General features: G+C 38.7%; 1 protein-coding gene across 1 annotated transcript in view; it reads right to left on the bottom strand.

Moving 5' to 3' along the window:
* The window catches only part of LOC110016570 (uncharacterized), a 99316-nt gene extending 79259 nt beyond the window's left edge, over positions 1 to 20057 (bottom strand). Inside the window, exon 1 of the mRNA XM_020709830.2 lies at positions 19963 to 20057. Within this exon, the coding sequence (XP_020565489.1) occupies positions 19963 to 20057 (95 nt within the window). The remainder of the gene's footprint in view (positions 1 to 19962) is intronic.
* Between the last annotated feature and the right edge of the window lie 4558 nt (positions 20058 to 24615).

The raw sequence follows: 24615 nt of genomic DNA, 5'->3' as shown, positions 1-24615 counted from the left end.
CAAAAATCAGACATTGTAATTTTTTGATTTATGTGGTGGGTAAAGTTTTTTTGTTTTTTTTGTTAGATCACAACTACCAGAAAAAGCTGATATCACAGATATACAATTAAAAATGTTGTAGATATAATAAAATAAAAGCCAAAAGTGGTACAGTCATTTACTGAATCCGTCATTATTATTGCTACTATTAAAAACATCCAAATATTTTCTTTCAGCACATTCACATGCCTGAGCAAAGAAAAAAAGTCTTGATTATGAAAACCCCAATTTGTTTTGTTGGTTTTCAATTAAGTTTTCATTCATGAAAAAAAAGACAGAAAAAAAAAAAAATGAACTTCTCTACAGCACTAAATCAAACTGAAAGTGGCCAGACAGATGCTAAATAACAGAGAAGGATAAAGGGGACTAGGTTATGGCTGAAGCCTGAACCATGTTTTTTTTGTGCTTTGTTTAGCACTTTTGGGGTGTTTTTCTGTCTCTGTTTTCTGTTGTTTTGTGCTGGAGTGGGAGGTTTTTCTGTCTTTTTCTTTTCTTTTTGCTTACAGATTGGTGCCCAAATTGTCCGGAGCATTTGATTGGATGTGGACCTCCAGCTACTGCATCTGTTGCAGAAGGGGTGTAACATGAACTGGGGGCTCGTCCGGGATTCCCGTAACCTGAGCTAGAATCAAACCCCTGTCTAGGGGCTTGTAAAAGAACATAACATCAAGGTAAAATAAACATGTTAAATAAGCCAACTACTCAAAAACTCCGATAACAACACCCAGGTTGAAAATAAGAGAATTTATCTACGGAAACACTCAAAACTACACAAAAACAATCAAAATACAAGGACCAAAGCCTGAAACAATCACACAAAGTAAAGTTCTAACAGATAATTATGTAGTATGTAAACTCTGAGCTAGAGGTCTTCATCCAATCAGGTGCTCTGGACAATTTAATGATTGGAATATGAGAAAAAAAAAACAGAAGAAAGAAAAACTCCCCTTCAGCAGAAAATCAAATAAAACAGAGACAGAAAAACACTCCAAAAGTACCAAAAACAAAACTACGGCTTAAGCTGTAACATTCATATCACAGAGATATGCTGATTTATATTACAGCTAGAACAGTAAAGACATTTCAAATCATAGCGGGATCTATTATTAGCCCTTACTCAAAACGTGATATTTCAATAGAATGACATGTCTTTAATTGTATTTAAATTGTTTAAATTGTGCAAAAGTGAAGTAAACACTACAAGTTCACAGTTTCCTTCTTTTAAGTCTGCTTCAGTCACATTGTGATTAAACATTACTTTAATGTTTGACGTCTCGTGAGTTTTAGCTCCATTTGAACATCATTGTTCCACCACCTTATCAAATCACTTTGATATCTCTGTATGAGAAGCCGTGATGTCACCTGTCAGCGTCCATCTAAGCGGCGAATGAAGACGTCCCAGCCTTCAGGGGACCGCAATACTATTATTGCTGCATTTCATCCCAAATGGGCTTTTATTAAAATCAACGCCTAATTAAATTCCTAGATGAGGGGGCAGTGAACAATGCCAGACGGTGGGTACTTTGACCCCCCCTCTCCCTCACCCCACAAACACACAAAAATACACACCCGCACAAAGTCTTGTTTTAAAGTAATTATGCAGGCCTGACATGAGTGAGCACACCGCCGGAGACCCTTTTAATGAGTTAAGCAAGAAAAATCGCCGCAGTCGCCTTCACTGGCAGCAGCTAATTGCCTGGCCACATTGGGCCACCCCTATCACTGTCATTTCAAATGTGCTTTTCCTCTGTTTGGGATGGATTTTCTTTTTTTGTGTGTGTAGTAACTTTGTTAATTAGCATTTCAAGAAATGTAAACTTTCATGAATGATTAAGTGTTTGTTTGGATGAGCAGATAAATCCAAATTTGATCTTTGCATCAAGAGGTTATAACCTGCATTAGAAGGCTGACAACAGTGTCAATAGATAGCGAAAACTACCTGTGCCCCTAGGTACGGTGGCCTTGAAGTACAAATCATAGCAACAAATCACTTAAAGCAAGCGTATATTAAAGATCACAACAACAATAAAAATGCCAAACAAATAATTAAAATAGTGCATTTTGGAAATCAAAACATTTTGGAAAATCTAAGTAATTTCCGAAAAATCAAATTAAAATGTTAAAAAGCGCAACAATCAGAGACGGTAGGTTTTTTGGAACATTGCTGATTGGATGATGGCGTTTGATTTTAATATTTGAGTTTTTTTCAAACGCATTTTTTTATGTTCGCATACTAATAAAATGCTAAATAACTTTGGCTGAAACAATGCACAATCGTCTTTATCCAATCAGTGATGTTACATAGTACCTACCTACCCCAGTTTTTTCCTGTGGTTTTTAGGGCCTATACCATTCAAAATCAACTTTGAGCTTGTAAGTGTATTATAATTTTTATTCCGTAACATGAATAACCACATAGTGGTATTTTGATGCATTCACATAATGTCCTCACCTTGTTATGTCCTAAAGTAAGATCAGCCCCTTCCATGAAGAATCTGCGCTGCCAGCTCCACCCCCAGGTTAACACACACACCCACTTTCTCCACAGAGCTAGCGGTGATCAGCAAAAATGCTTTCCTTTTAAATGCACAATATGCACATCCATCTTCCCAAAAGTTCAGATATTATTTGTTTTCATGGGCGAAAAACAGATACGCGAGGGCGGCTTTTGGTTGACATCATGAAATGGGCGGCACCCACACAGAGCGAAAGCCGGCCCCTAAAAGATAAGAGTCGTCTTACTTCTGGGTAGGAAAATTGGCTGCAATAATAATATTTCAGCCACATTTGAGCCAAAGATAAGATATCATCGTATTGATATGGATATAGTTTACTCTGAAAGGCTTAAGAAAAGCATGATGACATTTCACATTAACATTAACTCTTTGACATTTTATTCATTTAAGGAAATTCATTTTGTTTTTTCGAAATGTTTCATTTTTATTTTTTTTGGAATTGTGTTTTGGTATCTGGAATTTAATTTTGAATTTATAAAAAAGAATGTTGTTCTTTAACTAATTGTTTTGCTTTTTTAATTGTCGTTAATTTTTAATATGTCTTTGCTTTGAATGATTTGCTGGTGATTTGTACTTCAGGCCTAACCCAGAAAACAAAATAAATCTCATTAAGAGTAGGTGTAATGAAATAAACCCTTTTAAAAGTGAAACCCTGAAAGATTGTTCAAAAATATAAAAGAGGAAACCAGAAGCAAAAGGCACCAACACAAAACCTAGCGGTTATGATTCAGTTATGACATTTTAGGTTGCCTCCAGGCTGTGATGTCTAAATCTATATTAATCAGATGGGGGGAAAAAAAACTATCATAATCGCACTAAAAATGTCACAGCAGCCCTGTCAGTCATACCATCACTCACGCATGCATGCACGCACATACAAACTCACTCACACACACGGACAAAAGGTGCTTGCCTTCACCAAAGCATCTACAGATGCATCTACATCTACAGCGCCATCGCTAACATTTGCAAATGTTTCAGGAACTCCAAACAAGAACACCACTGAGACAGCACATAATTATTCATATGTTTCACTTAACCTTTAACACACCGTCCTGTACAGTGCCCCAGCCAGCGTCTGCATATCGCAACCAGATTATTACTTAACTGGCTGGGCATTGGTCCTTGTTTATGTGTCACGTTGAAGCATCCAAGCCCATTCTTGCCTACACTCCAGATGAATAGCATTCCGCGGCCCCCGGAGGCCCCCAGCTTCTCCTGAGACCTTTAAGTGTTTGTTGACAGACTAAACAGACTTTGGCTTGTTTGGCTTTCTCCACTCTCTAAAATCCAAAAGGTCAGCAGCAATTCCTCCACCCGCCGTCCAACTCTTCCCACCAACTGCAAGACGAACAAGGGGCAAAAAAATGAAAAAAAAATAAATAAATACAGGAAATGCCCTTATGAGAAGACCTGGAGAGCTCTAAGGGAAGCTAATAGAACGCCTGCTGCCACAGTTTCCAAGTTTGTCTCTATGGCTACAAAAAAGAAAAATATCAAGAAATGTGCCCCACTCTGCAAGCAAAGCGCAAGAGGAAGTGAGCTTAACATCCTGCACCAACGGCAGCGTAAAGAAACATTTTACTGGATATGTTGTTTTTCTTTAAAGAAAAGAATAACAGGCTTAGAGTGAGATAATATCCCTCATATGGTTTTATTTGTATGGTCACTGTCTGTGTCACAACATAGGGTCTGACAGAACAATGCAGTCCTCCTGCATAACATGCATAATTCCTCTCGTTGCAGCAAACGAGCGCTGTGCACCCCTGTTATTTGGGGTCTCTATTGTTGTAAAGCAATGCTCATTATTATGGGGTGTCTGGTTCAGGCCATCAGAGAGGCTCTCGCCACCGAGGTCTCAGTGGAAATCTGAAAGCCCATCTCACTGCTTAGCAACCAAGCCCTGGGGCCTGTTTTGCACAGCTTAATTCAGATGAGAGAGCATGGCGTGGGATTGGCTAAGCCCAGACGGCACCCTCCCTCCCTTCCTATACCCAATTTCTCCGACACACACAAATGCACGCAGTCACCATCTCATCCTCCCTTTGTTGTGTCTTTACTTTGTATACTCTTCTGCTCTGCGACTGTCTTTGTCTGTCCACCTTGTTCTCCTGCTCATTTGAGAAACCACGATTCAGCAGAAAAAAACCTGAACATGTCTGATAAGGTACCTGAGTTTGGCGAGATGTCAATGTGTCACAACAAAACTGTTACCGCGCGGCCGCCACGTTTAACCAAAGTTTGAGGGAAAACTTTTTTTATTGAACTTTGTGTCGTGTTTTTTAGGATTTTAGGTCAGCTGCTGATTCCATAGCAGGGGCGTAATTATAGATCAAACGTCTGTGATGTCAGAATTCTCAGGCTGACCACAAATCTGACAACAGTACCTCAGTCTGTCAAGAGTGGTTGAGTTGGGTTTTGCAAGGAGGGGTTAAGTTTCTACTTTGCTGTGTTACACACGCCTTTGTTGAGGAACAACCATTTAACATAAAGTACCAGGGTTTAAAAATTACTACACAGATAAAATACATGAATGTTTAATACAGTTTTGACCTTTTAATATGCAGATCATACTAACACATGTTCAATGACCTGTGCTAGTAAGGTCACCCCTTTTTAAAGACCCACAATTGTTTTTTATAAATGTTTTGAGAATGTTCTTGTAACATTTTTCTGAAGATATACAAAGAAAATTGAGATTAAAATTGCGCTTCTGAGTATTTGTCTATTCAAAATATGGTGAATCATAAGCAGATGTAAAAAATGCAGTTTGAACAAGATCTTATTCATGACGTAGAAAATACAAGGGGCGGGCCATAAGCTCCCTGCTCTGCTCCATTCTAATGCATCCACTGGTAGACAGACAGTTCCATGTACATCTTTGTTTCGTCTCATCAGAGCTGGAATCTGGCTCAAAACCTTATGACTGAAAAGATTGGCATGTTTGTTGAACTGCTCATGTTAGGTTGGGGGAGTGAAGGGCTGGACTTCCTTTATAGGTAAAATTAAGTCAATAACAATTTTTGTGATTTTTTTTTCCAATGCTACAGCTTGGAAACAGAAGAAAAAATGTTGAAATGAAATTTTAAACGACACACTTTAACTGTTGCCAACCAAACAGTGAATATGTTACTCTGTTTGGTTCATTTGTTTGTAAATCTGACTGAATACGTCAGTACCTCACCACACGTCGACGGCATAACCATAATGATGAGACCACTGGGAACGCTTTTACATTAGATCAAATGACGATCGGAGTGGGACTTTAAGAATTTGTGACATGTTTTCAGCACTCGGTCCACTTCTCAAACAGTCAATTGGTTCAGCAGACACAAAGTCCACATGGCTATAGCTCACAATTTTGTCTGAGACCAAGACCTTTTTTACATGACTGAACAGCAATTCTAAAACTTACATTTTGACAAAGAAATCTGAACTTGATCCCAGCCATTCTTCAGAACCATCGTTTAAAGAAACAGAGCTTTGCTTTACTCTTGATTCATGTTTAGGAAATGCATGGGGTCAAGGAAAGAACCTCCACACCCCAACAAATACACAGACTCACAAACCAAAAATGCTGTTTTGTCTCTCGAACAGTATGTCAGTCAACAAAGTGTAAGTCTTTTGCACTCCCGGTTGTTCTAACTCTGGATGAAAGAAATGGAAATTTAAAGTTAAGCTTATTTTTGGCCCCAACCTGACACAAATATTTTGTTTGTGTGAACGAGCGGGTTGTAAAATATTGATTTCCTCAAGTGCTTGCTTGGAATGACTTTACAATCTGCAAAATCACTGCATCAAAGCTGACCGTGCAAGCCCACAGTTGTGTTGTGAGATGGCTTTTGCTGGAACCAGGACAGAATTTATATATGCACAAGATTAGTATAAAATTTCCCTCTGGATCTTTTCACCTTTTTCTCTTCCAGCAATCCAGCATTGAGGTGCAATCACACTTTATCGGACAATACGCTCGGATTTAGTGTTTGAAATCACCAGAATTCCTCTCATCACAGCTTCCTACTGACTCATATTGTGTCTAGCCAAAGCAGGATCTATCAGTTTTGGTGTTTCTTTATTTCCCTCTCTCTGGGCCATGTGCCACGCCGCCTCACTGGGTGACACATTCCTTCATTGCCTTGAACATGAGTAGTTTATTTTGACTCTGTCCCACATGCACCGTCTGCTGCCAGAAACACTCACTGAAGCTCCAAATGTGCATTCATCCTCCTCTGAAAATAGACCACAGTAAACACACGGTTTACCTCCATCTGAGGAGGACACTGGAGGGTAAAATGTTTTCGCAGTCCAGCAGAAATGGATGAGCCTTTATTTTGAAGGAACCATACATTTCTGAAGACTTTTATTTATTTGATTGCTTCTTACTAAACCAAGACTTTCATCCCATTTGCAAATAGTACGAATTTCTTTCATTTTTTTCTGTTTGTTTTTAATTTAGTTATTAAAACTTCATTTTTAATGTTTCATGGAGACATTGTTTGTTGTGTGCAATGAGGCATTCACTCTTGTGTGGTTCTTGCTGGTTTTTTACTGGTTATCATATGTCAATCAATAATGCGTGCCATGTTGCTGTAGCGATGTACCGTTGTACCTACCTTTTCAAGTTTCTGTAAAAATGAAAAAAAAAAACTGTTGGGGAAACCAAAGTAGTTTCCGGAAATCAAAATGAATTGTCAAAAAGCAACACGCAAAAAGAAACTGGAAAATATAGATTATATGTGACATTACTGATTGGATGAAGACATTTGTCTATGATTTCAAACAACTGCTTTTTGGCGTGAAGGCATACTGGATATACTCCGTACTAGTCGTAAAATGTTTTATTAGTATGCATGCATTAAGGACACATATGTAAAAAATTCAAAAATCAAACATAATCCATTCAGTGATGCCCCTTAATATCTTCATTTTATGGTTCCTTATTGTGTTTTGTTTTAAACTTTTCATTTTGATTACTGGAAATTACATTTGTTTTCTGAAACATTTCATTTTCATGTTTCTTGTTTCATTTTTTTTTTAAATTGGGTTTTGGTTTCTGGATTTTTGTTTTCATTTCTAAAATCTAATGTTTTTATTTTTTGTTTAGCTTGTTTTAATTGTCGTTGTGATCTTTAATGTATTTTTGTGTTGAGTAATTTCTTGGTTTGATTTTCAATTCAGTGCCACCATACCATAGCATTTTTATTTCTTAATTAATAGTGCATTGTATCATTTTAATAATGATTAAATTCGGTTGTCGATTTGATTCGTAGTCAATTTCTGTTTATTTTGAGAGATCCAATCCACTGACGTAAAATGGATCCAGGACATCTTTAGCGACAAATTCAACCAGTCAGACTCAGAGATAAATTCCTGGTACTGAACAGTGCAGGTGACGTTTTCTAGATTCCTTGGATTTCTTTAAAATAATAAAGAGTACATTAAATATGTGTGCAAACAAGTTAACAAGAATGAATGTAAAATCCATTCACATTTTAGTTTCCTAAAATTCAGCCCACTGTTGTTTTTCCACATCCAAATATACAAAAGGGTGACCCTGGTGCAGCGGTAGGGCCATAATCGTAAGATTGCAGGTGCGATTCCCGCCTTGCACGCCCATGTGTCAAAGTGTCCTTGGGCAAGACACTGAACCCCACCTTGCCTCTGGTGGGAGGTTAGCGCCAGTGTTCGACAGTGGTGGCGCCATCATTGTGTGAATGTGTGTGTGACTGGGTCTCTGACTGTAAAGTGCTTTGGGCCTTAGAAAGAGGGCAGAAAGCGCTATGTAAGTATACGCCATTCTTACAACATTCTAGCACACTGTAGGGTCACATATCTTTGCTAAATTCACAGATGAGACTGGAATGATGGACTGATGGCTGTCATTATAGCTGTGATGCACTAGGTCGTTTTTACATTATAGTAAAATAAATCTATCATGGTATTTTCCAATTTTGTTTTGATTATTGAATTATCTTATTTAGAAAAGATTATTGGTATTGGTCGATTCGATTCTGCCTCAGACAGATCGATCTGGTTCGATCCAGCAAACGGTTAATTGCTACATCCTTATTAATAAACGATGTGATGAAGACGTCATCCCATGTTTCCTGTATCTGCTTTAAAAGGAAAAAACAGCAAACACATGGTTTGAGCTGAGAGTAAAATCCAATAACTCTGAAACACAGTAGGTTGCAAGCACAACAATTATGTCATCTGCAGCTTGATAAACCACTTGGTTTCTGTAAAGCTTTTTTCCCTTTCATCCTCCATCTTTCTTCCTCTCACCTGTTTTTGGCTCTCTGCATTCTTCTCTCCCCCTCACTCCCTTCTCTTCCTAAAGAGGATGAGCGCGAGATGAGTGGGGATTCGACAATGGTGCCTGTGACTCAGGCTACCAGCTGCTGCAGAGTTGTGACGGTAATGAGGACGGGGTCAGCGGATGCAGACAGGCTGAATGATGGAGGCACACAGAGGAGGAGATATTTGGCCGTACAGATGCTGGGGAGAGGAAAAGGCAGAGTTCATGCAGGGGGTGAAGAAGACATTGCAAATATGAGCAGGGGAGAGGAGAGGTAGAAGTCAGCTAAAGCCAGCTGATAGGACAGCTCTGCAGCAGTGACAGCTTTGTTGTGCTTCTTCTGAGCTCAGCAACTTTTTCTCCCAAACTGGGGAACAACAAATAGCAGGGTCATACCAAGACTTAAAAATAGAAATGTGGTAAGACACACAAATGTTGCAGCAGGCGACAGTTTGCATTCAACAAAATGGTGTTGAGTCACCTTTGATTGTTTTTTATCATCAGTAAGCCCAGGGTCACCAGATGGTTAAATGAAAAATAGTTTTTTTTTTTTTTTATCATTATTGCTAAGTTGGGGTTATACTTCAACTGGGGTTGACATACCGTCTTTCTTTGAAATACCATTTCTATGGAAACCTGGATCCCCTTACCAAGTGGCAGATTATGATAACCAGGTTTCCAGAGGTGTTTCTATCTGCTAGATGTTCCATTTCTTACACTCAACATTTAACTTTAGAAAAGATTGCCTAAGCAGGTAGATGAAAGGCCTGATCATGTCCTTGTGAGTTAGTGGTGGTGTAGAAACCTTCTACTACTGCACATGCAAACCTTTTTTTTTACACTTTTTTCTGTTGTTTAAACTCTTGAACTTCAAACCTTTACAGAAAAATAGCAAGTCCAGTATTGTAGAATGAAAACATAGATCTGCTCTTGATTGAAGCGTTATGCATATTTGGTAAGCTGCATGTACAGCATCTGCGCAGGAGTCACTGCACAGAGGATAATGATTGATAAGGTCTACAGCCAATCAGGATCCAGAACACAGAGCGCTGTAAATAAAATAAAAAAGGCTGCCAAATTTGCCCTGAAAAGAATCCATGAAACAGCAAGAAAACAAAAGGTGAATTGCGATATAGTGAGGGAACACTGTACTCAAAAAAGTCACCTGCTTCACTTCACTGAGAAAGTAAAAAAACGGAAAGATAAACAGTTATTGAAACAATTGGATTATTAGCACAACCTGGACACAAAGTATAATAGAGTAGTAGTTACCAGGAATGGATCAGTGGTTCAGGCCCCGGTTTGCATGTTTTCCTCGTGCATGCGTGGGTTTTCTCCAGGTACTCTGGTTTCTTTCCACAGTCCAAAGATATGCTTTATAGGTTGATTGATTACTCTAAATTAGTATTCATTAGTATGTTTAATATCTTCCCCATCCTTAATTCTGCAAGTGCAAAATATGTCACTGACATTAACATAAGTCTGATCCAGTTCTGCAGAAGCAGTTACAACAAACCATAACACACCCAATGTGTGTGCTTATCAATGTTGTCTCCATAATTCCTAACAATCTAGTTGAAATCAATTCAATCTTTACATCTGTAACCAAGCTATGGCAGGGATATATTGACATTCACCTAGCCACACTCACCGTTCTTAATTTAATTTCATCTAGAAAAAAACATCTCAGTGTTGAAGGGACACATTTGCTTGTACACATAGCTAATTGGAGAACAAAGTAACATTTTTACAATGCTATTAAAAAAGTTACTTGGAAATACACTGAATCAACGTGACCAACTGTGAGTAACTGCAGAAAGAAGCTCGGTGTGTGCAGTTATGCAGCTCACATTATCTGACTGGGTTATTAGAGGAAAAAGGCAGCATTTCACACAGTGTTATGCTAAGGAATGGAGAAAAATGGAATGAGACAGTGGCGACATGGACTCCCACTATAGACACAGTGTTTAACATCTTCACCCGTGGCGGCTCAATTACCTGAGTGTAATTGCAATAACACCAATACCTCTGCAGTCATGCTTGACAATTTCCAGACCAAGTCTATAATTGCAGGTTGATATATGCAACTGGAAATCAAAGGGGGCTAGCGCGTTGGCGAGAGAACAGCTAGGCTACGACTCTCAGAGCAGAGCCGTGAATTGCTAATGCAATAAAAGGCCGAAGTTATTAACAGAATTGTGAATGGCAAATTGGTGTGAATGCCAAATCATTGGGGTTAGTATTGAATAGGAAGGGAAGCTAAAAAGGGAACTGGTTGGAAAGAGGATGAAACAATGGACAGTCTTCGTCTTTGCTAGGCTTTAATGGTTCTTAAATGCGGTCAGCAATTACAACACTGCCAAATTCTTTAAGATGTCAAGTGTAGGGTTTTTTCGGGGATTACAGTACAGTTTTAGAAAGATAAAATTGAAGGATACATACTTTTTTTACTCTACCATGACTTCAAGGAGAAGTGGACCAGATGTAGGCAGGTATAGTTGATGGTAAAGACTCACTCCATTGAAAATTTTGTTTTTTGTGTTTTTTTTTAACATGTTCTTTTAGCATTTACCTAATGATGGGGGACATAAATAAAGAAATGTAAGTTTAAGATTGCATTCCTTTGTATTGTTTTTTTTTTGGTCAAATCGTTGTAAAACAGGAGCAAAAGTCACAAGCTCCCTGCTCCTCTCCATTCTGATGCATCCACTTGTAGATGTGCTGATCCATGTTTTCCCCATCCAAGCTGGCTCAAGACTGCACGTCTTGATAGCTCCAATATTGCTTTCCATTTTTGTTGCACCAGTAATGTCAGGTTGAGGTTGCGAAATGCTGCAAGCTGGGGGAGCATGTAAACAAAGGGATGATGGTAAAAAGGAAAAAGATCATTCCACGTAAATTATCCCGCCCACAATCCCGACTTCTAAAGAACACCTGCCGCTATGCAGAAACTAAGTTATAGAAAACGACATACTTTTTTTTATTTTGGCTTACAAAAATCCTAATTACAATAAAAACACCACTGGGAACCTTTTTAAAATAGATCAAAAGATAATTGAAGCGTGACTTCAAGGGCCTTGTACTACTTGCATCACAAGAAAATACTCTTCACCGTTTGGGTCTTGGACATGTCAATCCAGGGGTGAAAGAACTTCTAAGGGCTTATTTTTAATAGACTTTCTGTACCATATCCAAGTGTATTTGAGTTCAGTTTCTAACTGGTTTGATTGGTTAGGTAGTTAAATAATGACCTAACTGCAACAATTTACAGAGGTGAGTGTGATCCCAGTTTAGTGGACTTTGTTCCAGTTAAGTAAATGTGCTGGGGAGCAATTCCCCAAAGCTACGATACAATTTATGTGGCACCCAAAGTTGTCACCCAATTGCTGGAAAATACTTGTCACTAAGGTACAACAGGAACTTAAATGAAAACTGGGTTGTACCATATAGGACAGACCATACTAAAAAATATGAAAACAAATATTTATTTAGTTGTGTAAGACTTTTTTCTGTGCAACCACAGGATGTCTTTTTTACTCTTATTTGTGGTTACCAACCAACAAGTAGAGTGTATACTGCCATCTACTGCGTGGAGCATGTAAAACAGTGGCATCGACCGCCAGGACTGAATCGTTATAGGTGATGTGAACAAAGATCAGAGAAATCCAACAAGGAAAACAATCGCTTGGTTCGGCCTGCTGTAAGCAGGCTCTTCAAAGAGTCTGCTGCTGTTTTTATGTGCCTGCCAGACATTACACCACCCTTTGAAAATGGTTTATGTAACAAGAGTGTGTTCTGCAGCAGCTTTGTGTTATAGAGTCAAAAGAAGCTTGCCATGAAAGCTGTTTGGGATTTAAATGAAATACATTGATGATTTTTAGCAATGTATTTTTGAAACAATTGGGATGTTTAGACACTGCCACCTTAGAGCAACACAGCATTGAGAAGGTGTTGGTATGTACTTTTAGTCTTCAGTTGCAGCAACAGCTGTCTTTATAATTTAGTATTTCATTGCTTTGGCACGTGTTGGCCACTCGTGCTAATGTTTGCCTTGGGATTATAGTTTACAATAAAAAAATGCAAAATAAACTCAGTTTTTGATTGATTGACAGTTGTGGAGTCATGTGCGACCAGCCATCACAAATACCAGCAAAAGTTCCACTTGAAGGACCACACTTGGAGCTACTGCACCACTTTATTGTGGTCATAGGGAAACATGAGATGATGTGTGGTTGAGTCCAAAGAGCTAAATGGCTTTTTCTTATTCCAGCATTCCTCCATACAGCTCAAGACAGCCCAAAACCACAGACCCTGACAACAGCGGAGGTTCCAAACTCAGCTGCCAAGATCCACTGTGAGCAATATTCCTGTTTTTTTATCCAAGAGTCTGCCATCAGGATTTACAGCAGGGGGAACAAAAAGTACAGAGATAGTCTCTGTCCAGAAAAGGCCCAAATAGACTTATGACAGCAATGAGAAAGCTAAGAAAGGAAAAGACCAGACCTGATGAAAGCCTTTAAAAATGTAGGTCACTCCTCAAACTTTTTGCCAATTTTGAAGCAAAAGTCAATTAAAAAAATGTCAAACTCTTTAATGTTAGTGGTCCAAGATTTCATTCCACTTTCCAGTGATCTGATTTAACTTTTATTCTAAATATTAAATATATTATCAAGATCACCATAACTTGGAACGGGAAAACATTACTTGAAAATCAAAGAGGATTTGTCCAGATGGGTACAACGCGCTCCTACAACTTGGCTTAACAGCTTCAGTATTTTAAAATTCAACTTAGTCAGCACCCCCATTTTGAAGAGACTCTTAGAAGGGTGGGGTGGGGTTTTGGTGGACAACGGAGAAATGTGGAAGCATACAAGGCATGACTATTGGCCGAGGAGCTAATAGGCATGGAGTGATGACAGTTATCATGGAGTGGACGCCTCGCAATGACTGGGAAGGAATTAATAAGCAGGAATGGGTTAATAGTGCATTAAGAGCCAGCAGGAGAACAGCAGGAGAGAGGAGAGAGAAGCCTCTGAAGTCAGCTGTGAGTAACCAGCCCATGGCGAGCCTTTAACGATTACCATAACAGAGAAATTGGACGTGAAAAATGGATAATAGTATGGACATAGAGATGTGTGTGTGTGTGTGTGTGTGCAGTAGCAAAGAATGAAATGTGCAAATCCCACAGGCTCTCTATTTGTGAAAACAGAAGGTTGTAGTAATTTCTCAAACAAAACAAAAACTACAAAAAGCTTGTGTGAAACAGAAGCTTTTGCTTATTTCTTGTATGTTTCCCAGAGCTTTGATTTAATTTGACAAAGGAAATCATAGCAAAACCAAAAATGCACACCACAGACATGAACACCAGGAGAAGGGTGATATGGTTTATACTGAGCAAAGGTAAATACATAAATTGGTATTTGTCAATCAGTTGTCGTGTTTGTGGCTGTTGAGTTTCTTTCCAAATAAGAAAATAAATCTACATCTAGGGAAAACTTTAAACACACACTTGCTTTTTTGTGTGGTTTTTGTCTTTAAATGCCTCTAAATAAACTTCTTTCCAAACTTATTTATTTAATGTAACATCATAGGAGTCTGGAAGAATCTATCCCAGTTGTCAACAAGAAGCAATTCTAGCACTTCCTGTTAGGACAAAGTAATTTAAGGTGGGACAATTTGCCACACAACTCTTAGGTGGCAAAAAAGTGATCCTGTACTCTCTACGAAGCAGACTACCCAACTTTACACATAAAATAAATACCCTATTTTCTGCCCTATAAGGCCCACTTAAAAGTGTTTTTTCAAATGTATTTTTTTTTCCCATTGCTGCTCAAAGACACAGACTTTGTTCAGTTTATTAGTGAGCGTATAAATCTCTATATTTCCACTAATAATACACCAGATCTGCAATTGGAAATTGGGAAACATGTAAAGCATTTTTGAGAGGGGATATAATATCATACAGCGCCTATAAAAATAAGATTGTCTCACCAAAGAGGCGCAAGCTCTAATCTGCTATATCGGAACTGCAAAATAAGTGTGCAGAATCCCACAGTGCTGACCTATCTAAGGAATTGCTTGTAAAAAAGGCAGAATTTGACTTATGAGTTTGGGGATAAGCGTGATAAAATACTCTCACACCAGATCAGACAGTCAACAGCAGCTCAAAATATTACTGAAGTCTTTACCTCTGATGGACTCACAATCAATCCTCAAACTATCAATGATAAATTTAGGGATTTTTACTCTGCTCTATACACCTCTGAATGTTTTCCTGATGAGAAACGTTACAAAGCTTTCTTTTTACATCTTAATATTCCAACAGTAGAACCAGATGTAGCTGCTCAACTGGATCAGCCTTTCACTGCTGAAGAACAAAAGAACGCTGTCATGTCTATGCAGAGTGGGAAAACCCTTTACCTGAAAGGTTCCCATCTGAATTCTTTAAGGTTTTTATGGATAAACTACCCCCTCTAATGCTTAACATGCCACAGCCTTCAGCTGATCTTGGTGCCTTGCCAGCGACTTTGCGACAGGCCACAACCTCTCTTATCCTAAAGAAAGATAAAGATCCCTGATGCTGCAGCAGTCATCTGCCTATATCTTTGCTATTTGCAGATGTTAAAATTTTAGCTAAACTGCTAGCAAAACGCTTGTAGTCAACAATGATAATTAATCAGTCCTGACCAAACTGGCTTTATTAAAAACAGACATTCATACCATAACGGCTTATGAATATTTTTTACTGCATCCCCGAAATGGTCATCTCCATTGATGCTGAAAAAGGCCTTTGATCGGGTGGAGTGACCTCACCTGTTTTATACTTTGAGACGCTTTGGCTTTTGCTCTAAATTCCTATCATGGATCAAATTACTGTACACATCACCTATGGCACGTGTTCACACTAATAATGACTACTCGAAATACTTCCCCTTGGGCCGTGGAACTAGACAGGGCTGTCCTCTTTCCTCTCTTCTATTTGCACTAGCCATTGAACCACTCCCGGTGGCCATTAGAACTAGCTCTATGTGCAGTATCTTTAGGCGTGGTGTAGATCATAAAGTAGCCTTGTATGCAGATGAACTTTTATTATTCATTTCAGATCTAGCTGTCTCCATGCCTCCACTTTTAGCTCTGCTGAGGGAGTGTGGTCAGATCTCTGGCTACAAATTAAACCTAAATAAAAGTGAACTTCTTCCTATCAATCCGGAGGCCATAGCCTATCCCCCATCAGACTTTTCTTTTAAAACCTCTCCATGTGTCATTACGTATCTAGGCGTTTAAGTGACTAAGGAATTTTCTGATCTTTTCAAAACCAACTTCAACCCATTACTGGATCAAATTAATTGTGACTTACAGCGTTGGTCCATGCTGCCATTATCTCTCGCGGGTAGAATAAGCTGCATCAAAATGAATGTGCTGCCTAAACTTCTCTATTTTTTTCAATGCCTACCAGTATTCACTGCAAATCAATTTTTCAGGTCCCTTGAAATTTCTATTGCTCAATTCTTATGGGAAACAAAGCCTCCGAGGATGAGAAAAACTATATTGCAGAAAAGCAAAGAAAAAGGGCGGCCTCTCCCTACCAAACTTTTTATTTTACTATTGGGCCGCAAATATCTGAAAAATATTTTTTTGGTGTTGTAGTCATATGGTTAAGCCAGCCTGGTTACCCACAAAGGAGTCGTTTTGTACTGCTGCCTCTGCCTACTACCCCCACTGCCTTCCAGTGTCCCAATAGCCACTATGACTGATACTTTCACGGGGATCAACCCCTCTCTGAAGGGTACAATATCAAAAAATGTATAACCCCTTACTATCCACCTTTGATTCAACATCTGACCATCTACGTGTGGCTTGGTCAGAAGAGCTCCATGTGGACATAAATGATGATCAGTGGAGATCTGTGCTTGGACGAATTCACTCCTCATAAATATGTGCCCGGCACTGTATCATTCAATGTAAAGTGGTCTAGAAGTGGTCTTTGGTGTATTTCCGGACAATCATTCCCTCTCTCTTTGGTCCGAGGATCTTGTCCCTTTTCTGACACTGCTTGCCCGGCAGACTATCTTGATGCGCTGGAAAGATCTTTGCCCGCCCACTCATTCACAATGGATTAAAGACTCACTTTCTTTTAAGGTGGAGAAAATCAGACATTCTCTTATGGGGTCTGGACCTAAGTTTTCTGAAATTTGGTCACCTTTCTTAGAACATGCCATGCCTTGACCTTAGAAATGACCCAGTAAACCTTTAAATATATTAACACGTTATGTTTTAATGTTTTTGCTGGACATAGATTAATAGCACAGTTTAATTTTTGTATAATTTATTTATTTAGACATGTTTATTTATTTATGTCTTTTCTTTTCTCGTTTTTTTTAGTTTTTTCTGTATTTGTGGTTTTGAACTGTGTAATTGTGCTTTTGAACTGTTTGTTTTGGCTTATATGAAAAATTTTAAAATAAATCCTACAGAAAAAAAAGTTGTTTTTTATTAAACGACATAATCTAGAATATGTACCTTACTGTATATGGGTTAACTCTAGTTGTGCTTACTGATGTGGAAACGATTTTGAGAGGTGAGGTGAATGTCAGTCTGTTGTTTTTTTTTTACGAATTGCAAACAAGATTGTGTGTTTGTAAATACGGCAACATAGCAAACTTGTAGCTATGTCGGGTTGTGTTTCTTTATATGTTACTGACAAGGTTGGGAGTTAGCGCAGTCACAAGAAAGTTAGTTTTGGAGGTATCAGTCTGATTTTTTTGTGTTGCAAAAAAATCAGACTGTGTTGCAAACAAGGTTGGGTGTAATTTTGAATATGCTAATGTGACTGACGTGTAGCATGTTACAATCAAGTTCTCTAGTTACTGTGAACGCAGGTAATAAAGTCTGACTGATGGACAGACTTATCTCCAACATTTTTGTCTCGCTTAATGCGCCTTATTGTTCGGTGCACCTTATATATGACATAAGTTTGAAAATAGACTGTTCATTGACAGTATGCTTTATATAGTGAGGAAAATACAATACATTTGCACTCTTGCTTCATAAACCTCTTTTATTTTTCCAGTTACTTGTTTCTGTCAACTGTCGTGGGACCTGTTTTTATGAAACACAAAATGTCCCTTTATAACTGAAATTTGACTGATATATAACACGAACATTCTTAGCTTTTCAATGACTACTTTTTCAACAGCTCTCAGACTTGTTTGTCCATCTCACTTATTATCGGAAAGGATTTTGGGACATTTAGTCAAGATGGCAACAAGTGGAGCAACAACTGATACGCTGAACTGGTGTAAGTAAGATTGTTTCTACACAAACTTCCCTGGTATCCTGTATACACTGTTTCCACGCGTCACTAGATAGAGTGTAGCAACGCAGGCTTTCATTTAGCCTTTGTGGCCCTCTAGACATTTTTTGTGGTTATTTGTTTTTCTTACATAGACTCCTTCAACTTAATATTTTATTGTTTAGACCTTTCAGACCCCTGTTAGTTTTGCCCTGAAAGTTTTGAACTCCATTATGTTGGATGAGGCCGTTTGTGTTCTTCCCATTTTTTTCTGTCTGGCATGTTTCCCAGGTCCAGTGTACACATAAGGAGAAGACATTTTAGTGCTGGGTGGCAAGAAAAAATACTTGAAATAGGGACATGATACAGCCAGAAAATCAATATGCCTTTGGCATTACACTATTTGCTTGTAGTGTGGGTTAGAGAAGCATGAGACATTTCATTTTGTGGAGCGACTCCGGTGTTCGGGCTATTATCTCCCTGGTAAGTCCACATTCCTTCTCCAATCAAATGGACATCCATTCCTGGGAAGACAGAATATCTGGTTCCCTGAATGTCCAGTTATTATGTGATAGCTCAGTCATAATGGTAATTTCATGTATTTATTAATGTAGCCAGATGACTGTAACAGAAAGTCAGATTTGTTTCTTTTCAATTTGAAGTCACTTTTGTCAGCATCCATAACAGTGGGCAGACAGCGCAACACAATATATGTAAAATGAGACACTTTGATGCTAGCGGACATAAATTTAACTAAACATCACTCTAAGCATCACAAGTGTGTGAAGGACGTGATAGGTATTGAGATACTGTAAGTAGTAAAATAGTAGAAATAATTAAAACAGTTACAATTCTAGCTTAATAAAATCATGTTCTTCAACTTTATTATGTAGGATCTCTTGTACGTTCAGTGTATTTTCTAGGTCACAAATACGATCTTTTAAAACAGCATTTTTTCTGCTCCTGATTCACAACAGTTTGGATAGAAAAATTCTCAGAAATGCTAATTTGAGCTTAATTTTCTTTATGTATGTCCTCCATCATCAGAAAAATGCTACAACAACATGTTAAAAACATCAAAAACATGCAGTGTCTTTCAGGAATCTCTGTTTGTCTATAAAATCACTGACTAAAGGTTTTCTTGTAGTCAATATTCTCTTTAGCCTATGAGTGTCTGTTTTTGTTAGTGTGTCTACACTGTGGGTGGCTGCTGTGGTCATTCTGTGTGTGTGCTCGAGTCCCTGTGAGTGTGTAGACCCGTAAATAGCTGTGGCAGCTGCAATCGTACTATAAATGTGGTCCTACAAGGCCTGAATTCCAGATGGCCAAAAAATTATAGCCAACATTTACAGAGCTTTATAAAAACCCACATCCAAAACTCTGGCCAGTGGGAATAGACCTCTGAAGGCCTTGTTTCAGGCCAGGGCAATGGGTAGAGTGCAAACCCACTGGCAGTGCCTCTCTTCTGGGGAAACATCCAGGACGGACAGCTTGGCAGCTGCCGGGCCTTTCCTGTTGCCAGCTGAAGCCTTGGGGGAGGCCGCCTGCATGTGTGTGGGTTGCCCTCAGCTTGTGAGACAACTCCTCTTTCTTTGGGCGCCACATGCTTCGATCTGAGCTTGTGAGAGTTTAGGAGAATTGTAAGTTGCAAAGTTGTCTGTTGGCAGCACATTGTGGCTAGCACTAAGAAAAGCCTGTTGTTAACCAAGAAGAAGAAAAAAAAAAAGAAGAGTTCAAAGACTGTGTGTGTGGTTACATCAACAGATGTCGAGTACGTCTGGGTCCCTTGTGGAAGGGGCTGGGAGTTTGTGTCTTACCTGAGGCTGCTGTGCAGCTGTCCTGAGCTGATCACTGTCCCTGCAACAGACACTGAGGGAGAGCTGGAAGACGTCTTCTGTCGGAAATAATACATTTAATTTAGAAATCCAGGTGATTGGAATTTCAGAGAATTCTTCTACTTTCTGAGGAATTTTCTTGGAGTGCGAGTCTGTCGTGACAAGTGTTTGTCAGATCTTTGTTGGTTAAAAAAATACTTCGAACAGCAACATGGAAACTTAGTCTTTGTTTTGTTTCTATTGGCTGAATCTAAATTGCTTCCCTACCCATCTGGTTCCTCCACATTACTCTGATAGAAGGGGCATTTGAAGATATAGTGGTGTCCAACAGTGTTTTTTGTGGGGGAGCTGTAGCGACTAGGGTTTGCTATTCCTTCTCTGGTAGAGTGATTGGCGTTGCGCTTGTAGGCGGGGAGGAGAAACGGATTTCTTCACGCGTGGTTGTGCTCTGAAGCACAGAAGTTTACTTTTGAATGTATTGACTTTTTGTTTTTGTTTGACTTTTTAAAGTTATAAAACCAACACACGTAAGCTACGCGCTAACTTACAGAACCGGCATCTATTCATGACGTCATCAAGTGGCAGACAGGTCTGACTTTGAAGACACTTTTTTCCGCTTAGAAGGACAAATGTTGTTAACCTTTAGAGGTAGGGAAGCTATTTAGTGAACAACAGTTCGTAACTTCAGTAATTCCAAGTGTTTTCCAGAGAAAAAAAAACTTAATGTTAACTGTAAAATCATAAATTATAAATAACAATAGTACTGTTATACATACTATGTTAATATAAGGATAAAAAAAATCAATTTAATGGTTGGATTAATATTTGGTTATGGAAGCTTGTTGCAGTCACTGGGCAAAAGGTGCAGTTTGACAGTTAAATAAAGGAAAAGAATTCAAACTTTAGAAAACTAAAACCCAACATCTAATGGACAGTGACTGTTCTGAAGTATCTGGGTAGATAGATAGCAAAAACCAAAACACTTGCTCATTCCACAATTCCTGTAATTCAGGAGTGCCAACTAATGGTCTAACATTCTTTGAACCCTTATAATAACATGCAAAATGCACAATTTTATCAAAATTTAATTGCAATTAGATACTTTTCATGTTCACATAAAACAAAAAGTGCATTTATCTTTTTTTTAACCAAAATTTCTGTGAATTTGAAGACCAAAAGGACAGAGATCAAGAAAAAGCGAAGAAAAAAAATTAATATTCACTGTAAACTTTAAAATTTAAGAATGTAAACAGGAAAATAACACAATCTCATTCAAATAAATCTGTTTGTCTCGTTTGGCCCTTAAGGCTCTGAAGGTCAAGTAGCAAGAGGTTGTTGCCACATATTTGCCATGTGGCTTATATCATAACTTGATCAACCCCAATCAAGAAATCGTACTTCTTAGAAAAATGATAGGGGCTGCATATTATTGATTTTATTTTCACCTACGACCGGTGAAAATTTGAATGCTAGCCACATTTGGCCCACGGGCCGGACTTTGGACATGCCTGTTAAAAACATACCAATTAGGAAATCTTGACAGAAAGAGCCGAAAAGAAGCTGATTCACTGCAGACACCAGTGCTCTACATCAGTGGTCTCCAACCCGGACCAGTTTAATGTTTTAAATATTTTCACAAGCCGTCCTGTACAAGACTACAGTGGGGATCCAATTTTTTCTTTAGCCTCCAATTTCCTTTAACAATTAAGAAGTAAAACGTATCTTCATCCTGTCTAAAACATCTGCAGCTGCTTTAAACTTTATTTATTCTCTAGATTTCATGTAGGAACCATGAAAATGTGATCTAGATTTTTCCTTAGCCCACAACTGGTGAAAGTTACAAACTCTGACGCCAACTTCAGCCTTGTCTGACGGATAACTTCAAAAGTTATTTGGTGTCCTCACTGGCTCTTCTATGCAAAAACAAACTTTTCCAAACATGATTGTTTTTGTTAACTTTGCTAGCTTCTGTCACAGCCACTTTAAAAAAGTAGATGGATTTTGGTCACGTGACCGAGTGACTTGACACTGTACTTTGTATTTTTTCATAATCATTTTAAATTTTCTCCCGTTTAATCCAATTACTCGGGTCGCGGTGGGCGGGGCTAACCTCCGCAATTTGAAGCCTTCTGTTCACATCGATGATTAAAATTATTATTTGACAGTTACAGTAAAGAAGTTATTTGTAGAAAAAAATGTTTCTAAAGTACTTTTTTGTGAAAGAAATGCTTGAGCCTGTAAAATGGTTTGTTCTTTCTTTTCAATGTATAATAGAGTATTTAATTGTATAATAGTTGTAAAAAAAATAGAGGTTTTTACTTCACGGAATTTTCCTATCACGGGTTCTTTTTGGAACGTAACCCCCGCGAAAAACAAAGGTTTACTGTATATCTGACAAATAAAGTGCTTGCTGATTTCTAAAATAGACACAATTACCATGTAAAGCTGTGCAGGTAAATTAAACATCTTAAAAAAAAAAAACACAAATCAAACATCATAAAAAGACAAACAAAAAATTCTTACAGGCTCATAAAAGAAAAAGAAGAAACTCAACAAAACCAACTAAGAATTTTTAACCTGTACGCCAATATTTTCTTGTTTGGATCATGCCAGAGATAATATGAAATAAAATAAAACGGTGTCACTAAAATAAAGATTTATAGTTAGAAGTTAAGGTTTAAATATAATGAAATGCATAATGATGCAAGACAGAGAAATCTAGCTGTGCTGGTGCCCTCCCTTCAAAGTTTAACCTGAACCTTCATTTTTGTCATGTTTTCTGAAGGAAAGAAAAATACTCTTTAAAAATCTTAGTAGCCGTGGGGACTATTTACAACAACAACAAAAATGACACAAGTTTTTAATATGACAAATAGGGAAATAGAGGAGTTACATCCAAAAACAGGAAAGCTGCTCAAGGCAGAGTCATCTGGCAAGAAGGGGCTGGAGATAAAAAGGGAGAGGCTGTTTCTTCACCTGACACCTCCCTGCCAAACATTATGATAATATTTCTTTTCAAAAGGCCTAAAAAGCTACATGCCTTTGGAATTACAGGCCGGCTATCAGTAGCCACAAGCTCTGGTGCGAGACGGCGTGACAGGTGTACGTTTCAGCAACTTAAACAGGGCGGATTAAGCCACTAGTGGGTCCTCTTCATATGCATTCCTTATGGGAGTTAAGGCCATTTGAAATGCAAGGCCAAAGGCAAGATTACCGGCTCATGGGCCCATGGAGAGAGGTGTGCTGCAACTAAAAGCCTGGATTTGAATAATTGTGGCAGGGCTTAGCGCCCGAAATCAGCACAGAACAGAACCAATGGATTATTACACACTCTCTGTCACACACACACACGCACACACACTCCAACTTTGGAAGGCTTTGACTTCTCTGACTCAATAACTCAAAGCATCCGTCTTTTTTGTGTATGTGTGTGCAGATATGTTGTTTGTACGTGGTTGCTCCGTGTCGTACCTTCCTCCTTTGCTGTAGTGTAAACACGTGTGACTGATGCTCTGCCGCTTATTATCCACATCTAGCTCGAGCGTCCGGATAAGCAGACACTTGTGTGTTCCAGTCTAGGCACAAACGTGTGTATAAACAACTGTGCGAATGGATAGGTTTAGGTAGTTTCTGAGTGTGCGTGTTTGTGTATTTGTGTGTGAGCGTGTGAATCCCATCAGCTAAACACAGAAGTCGCTGCTCCATCTCTGTACATTTTGACAGTGGTTGTGGCGCTCGAGGTGCCAGACAGATGAACACAGGGAGATGAGGACAAGCTGAGGAGCAGCAGGAAAAAAAAAAAAAAAAGAAGAGGGCAGAAAGAATGGATAATGAAGAGAGTGATGAGAGGATGTCCCAAATGAGTTTTGACAGGGAGAGAGTGAGGAGAGGGGATCAGTAACCTGTTTTTAGAGGCGGATGGAGAGGAGCGACATGGCAGGCGGAAAGAGGTGGCTAACACCTCGGGAAGTGGAAGTGACGGGCAGAGTTTTGCACACAGACAGAAACACAAACATTTTTTCGAAGGATCTATATTTTTAGATAAGTTTTTTTTTCTTTTTTTTTGGCTGACAGTGAAGTGTCTTTTTGCAGATAGTTCAGTCACCGATTCATCATCCTCGTACTTATATTTTGCATGATTGTTGACATGTTTTTCTTTCATAAATTAACCAAATACAATAGAAAAAAAGTTAATTACGTTAGAAAACCTTTCAGGAACTTACAATGTGCAGTTCGAGTAGTTGCACCATAACTGGAGCTTAGAAATTAAGAAATTACATTAAAAGGTTTAGACCAACACTTATATTTGTATTAATCTAGGTGGTTCAACAGATAAGTTTTTCTTTTCCATTAAATTAGGTACAGAATGGTGGGAGTTATATTCAAAAAAAAATTTTGGAATCATACCTTTTCTTGCTTTAGGGGCGTGATGGCTCAGTTGGCAGTGTGTAGGACTGACGAATGGGAGACCAGGATTTGTTTCCCAGGGCTTCAACCAGTGTGGGTCTTTGGGCAAGACCGTTTGTGCTACTGCCTAACTATGTGGACCAAGTTTGGGTCCCTCTGTGCCAGTCCCCAGGCCGGATGAAGTACAGGGTTGTGTCAGGAAGGACATCCGGCATTGAATCTCTGCCA

This window comes from Oryzias latipes, chromosome 15 (assembly GCF_053564925.1).
Source record: "Oryzias latipes strain Hd-rR chromosome 15, Olatipes_Hd-rR_3.1".
In the NCBI taxonomy this organism is placed as follows: Eukaryota; Metazoa; Chordata; class Actinopteri; order Beloniformes; family Adrianichthyidae; genus Oryzias; species Oryzias latipes.
The sequence above is the reverse complement of the archived record's forward strand: the minus strand, read 5'-3'. Positions and strand labels throughout refer to the sequence as shown.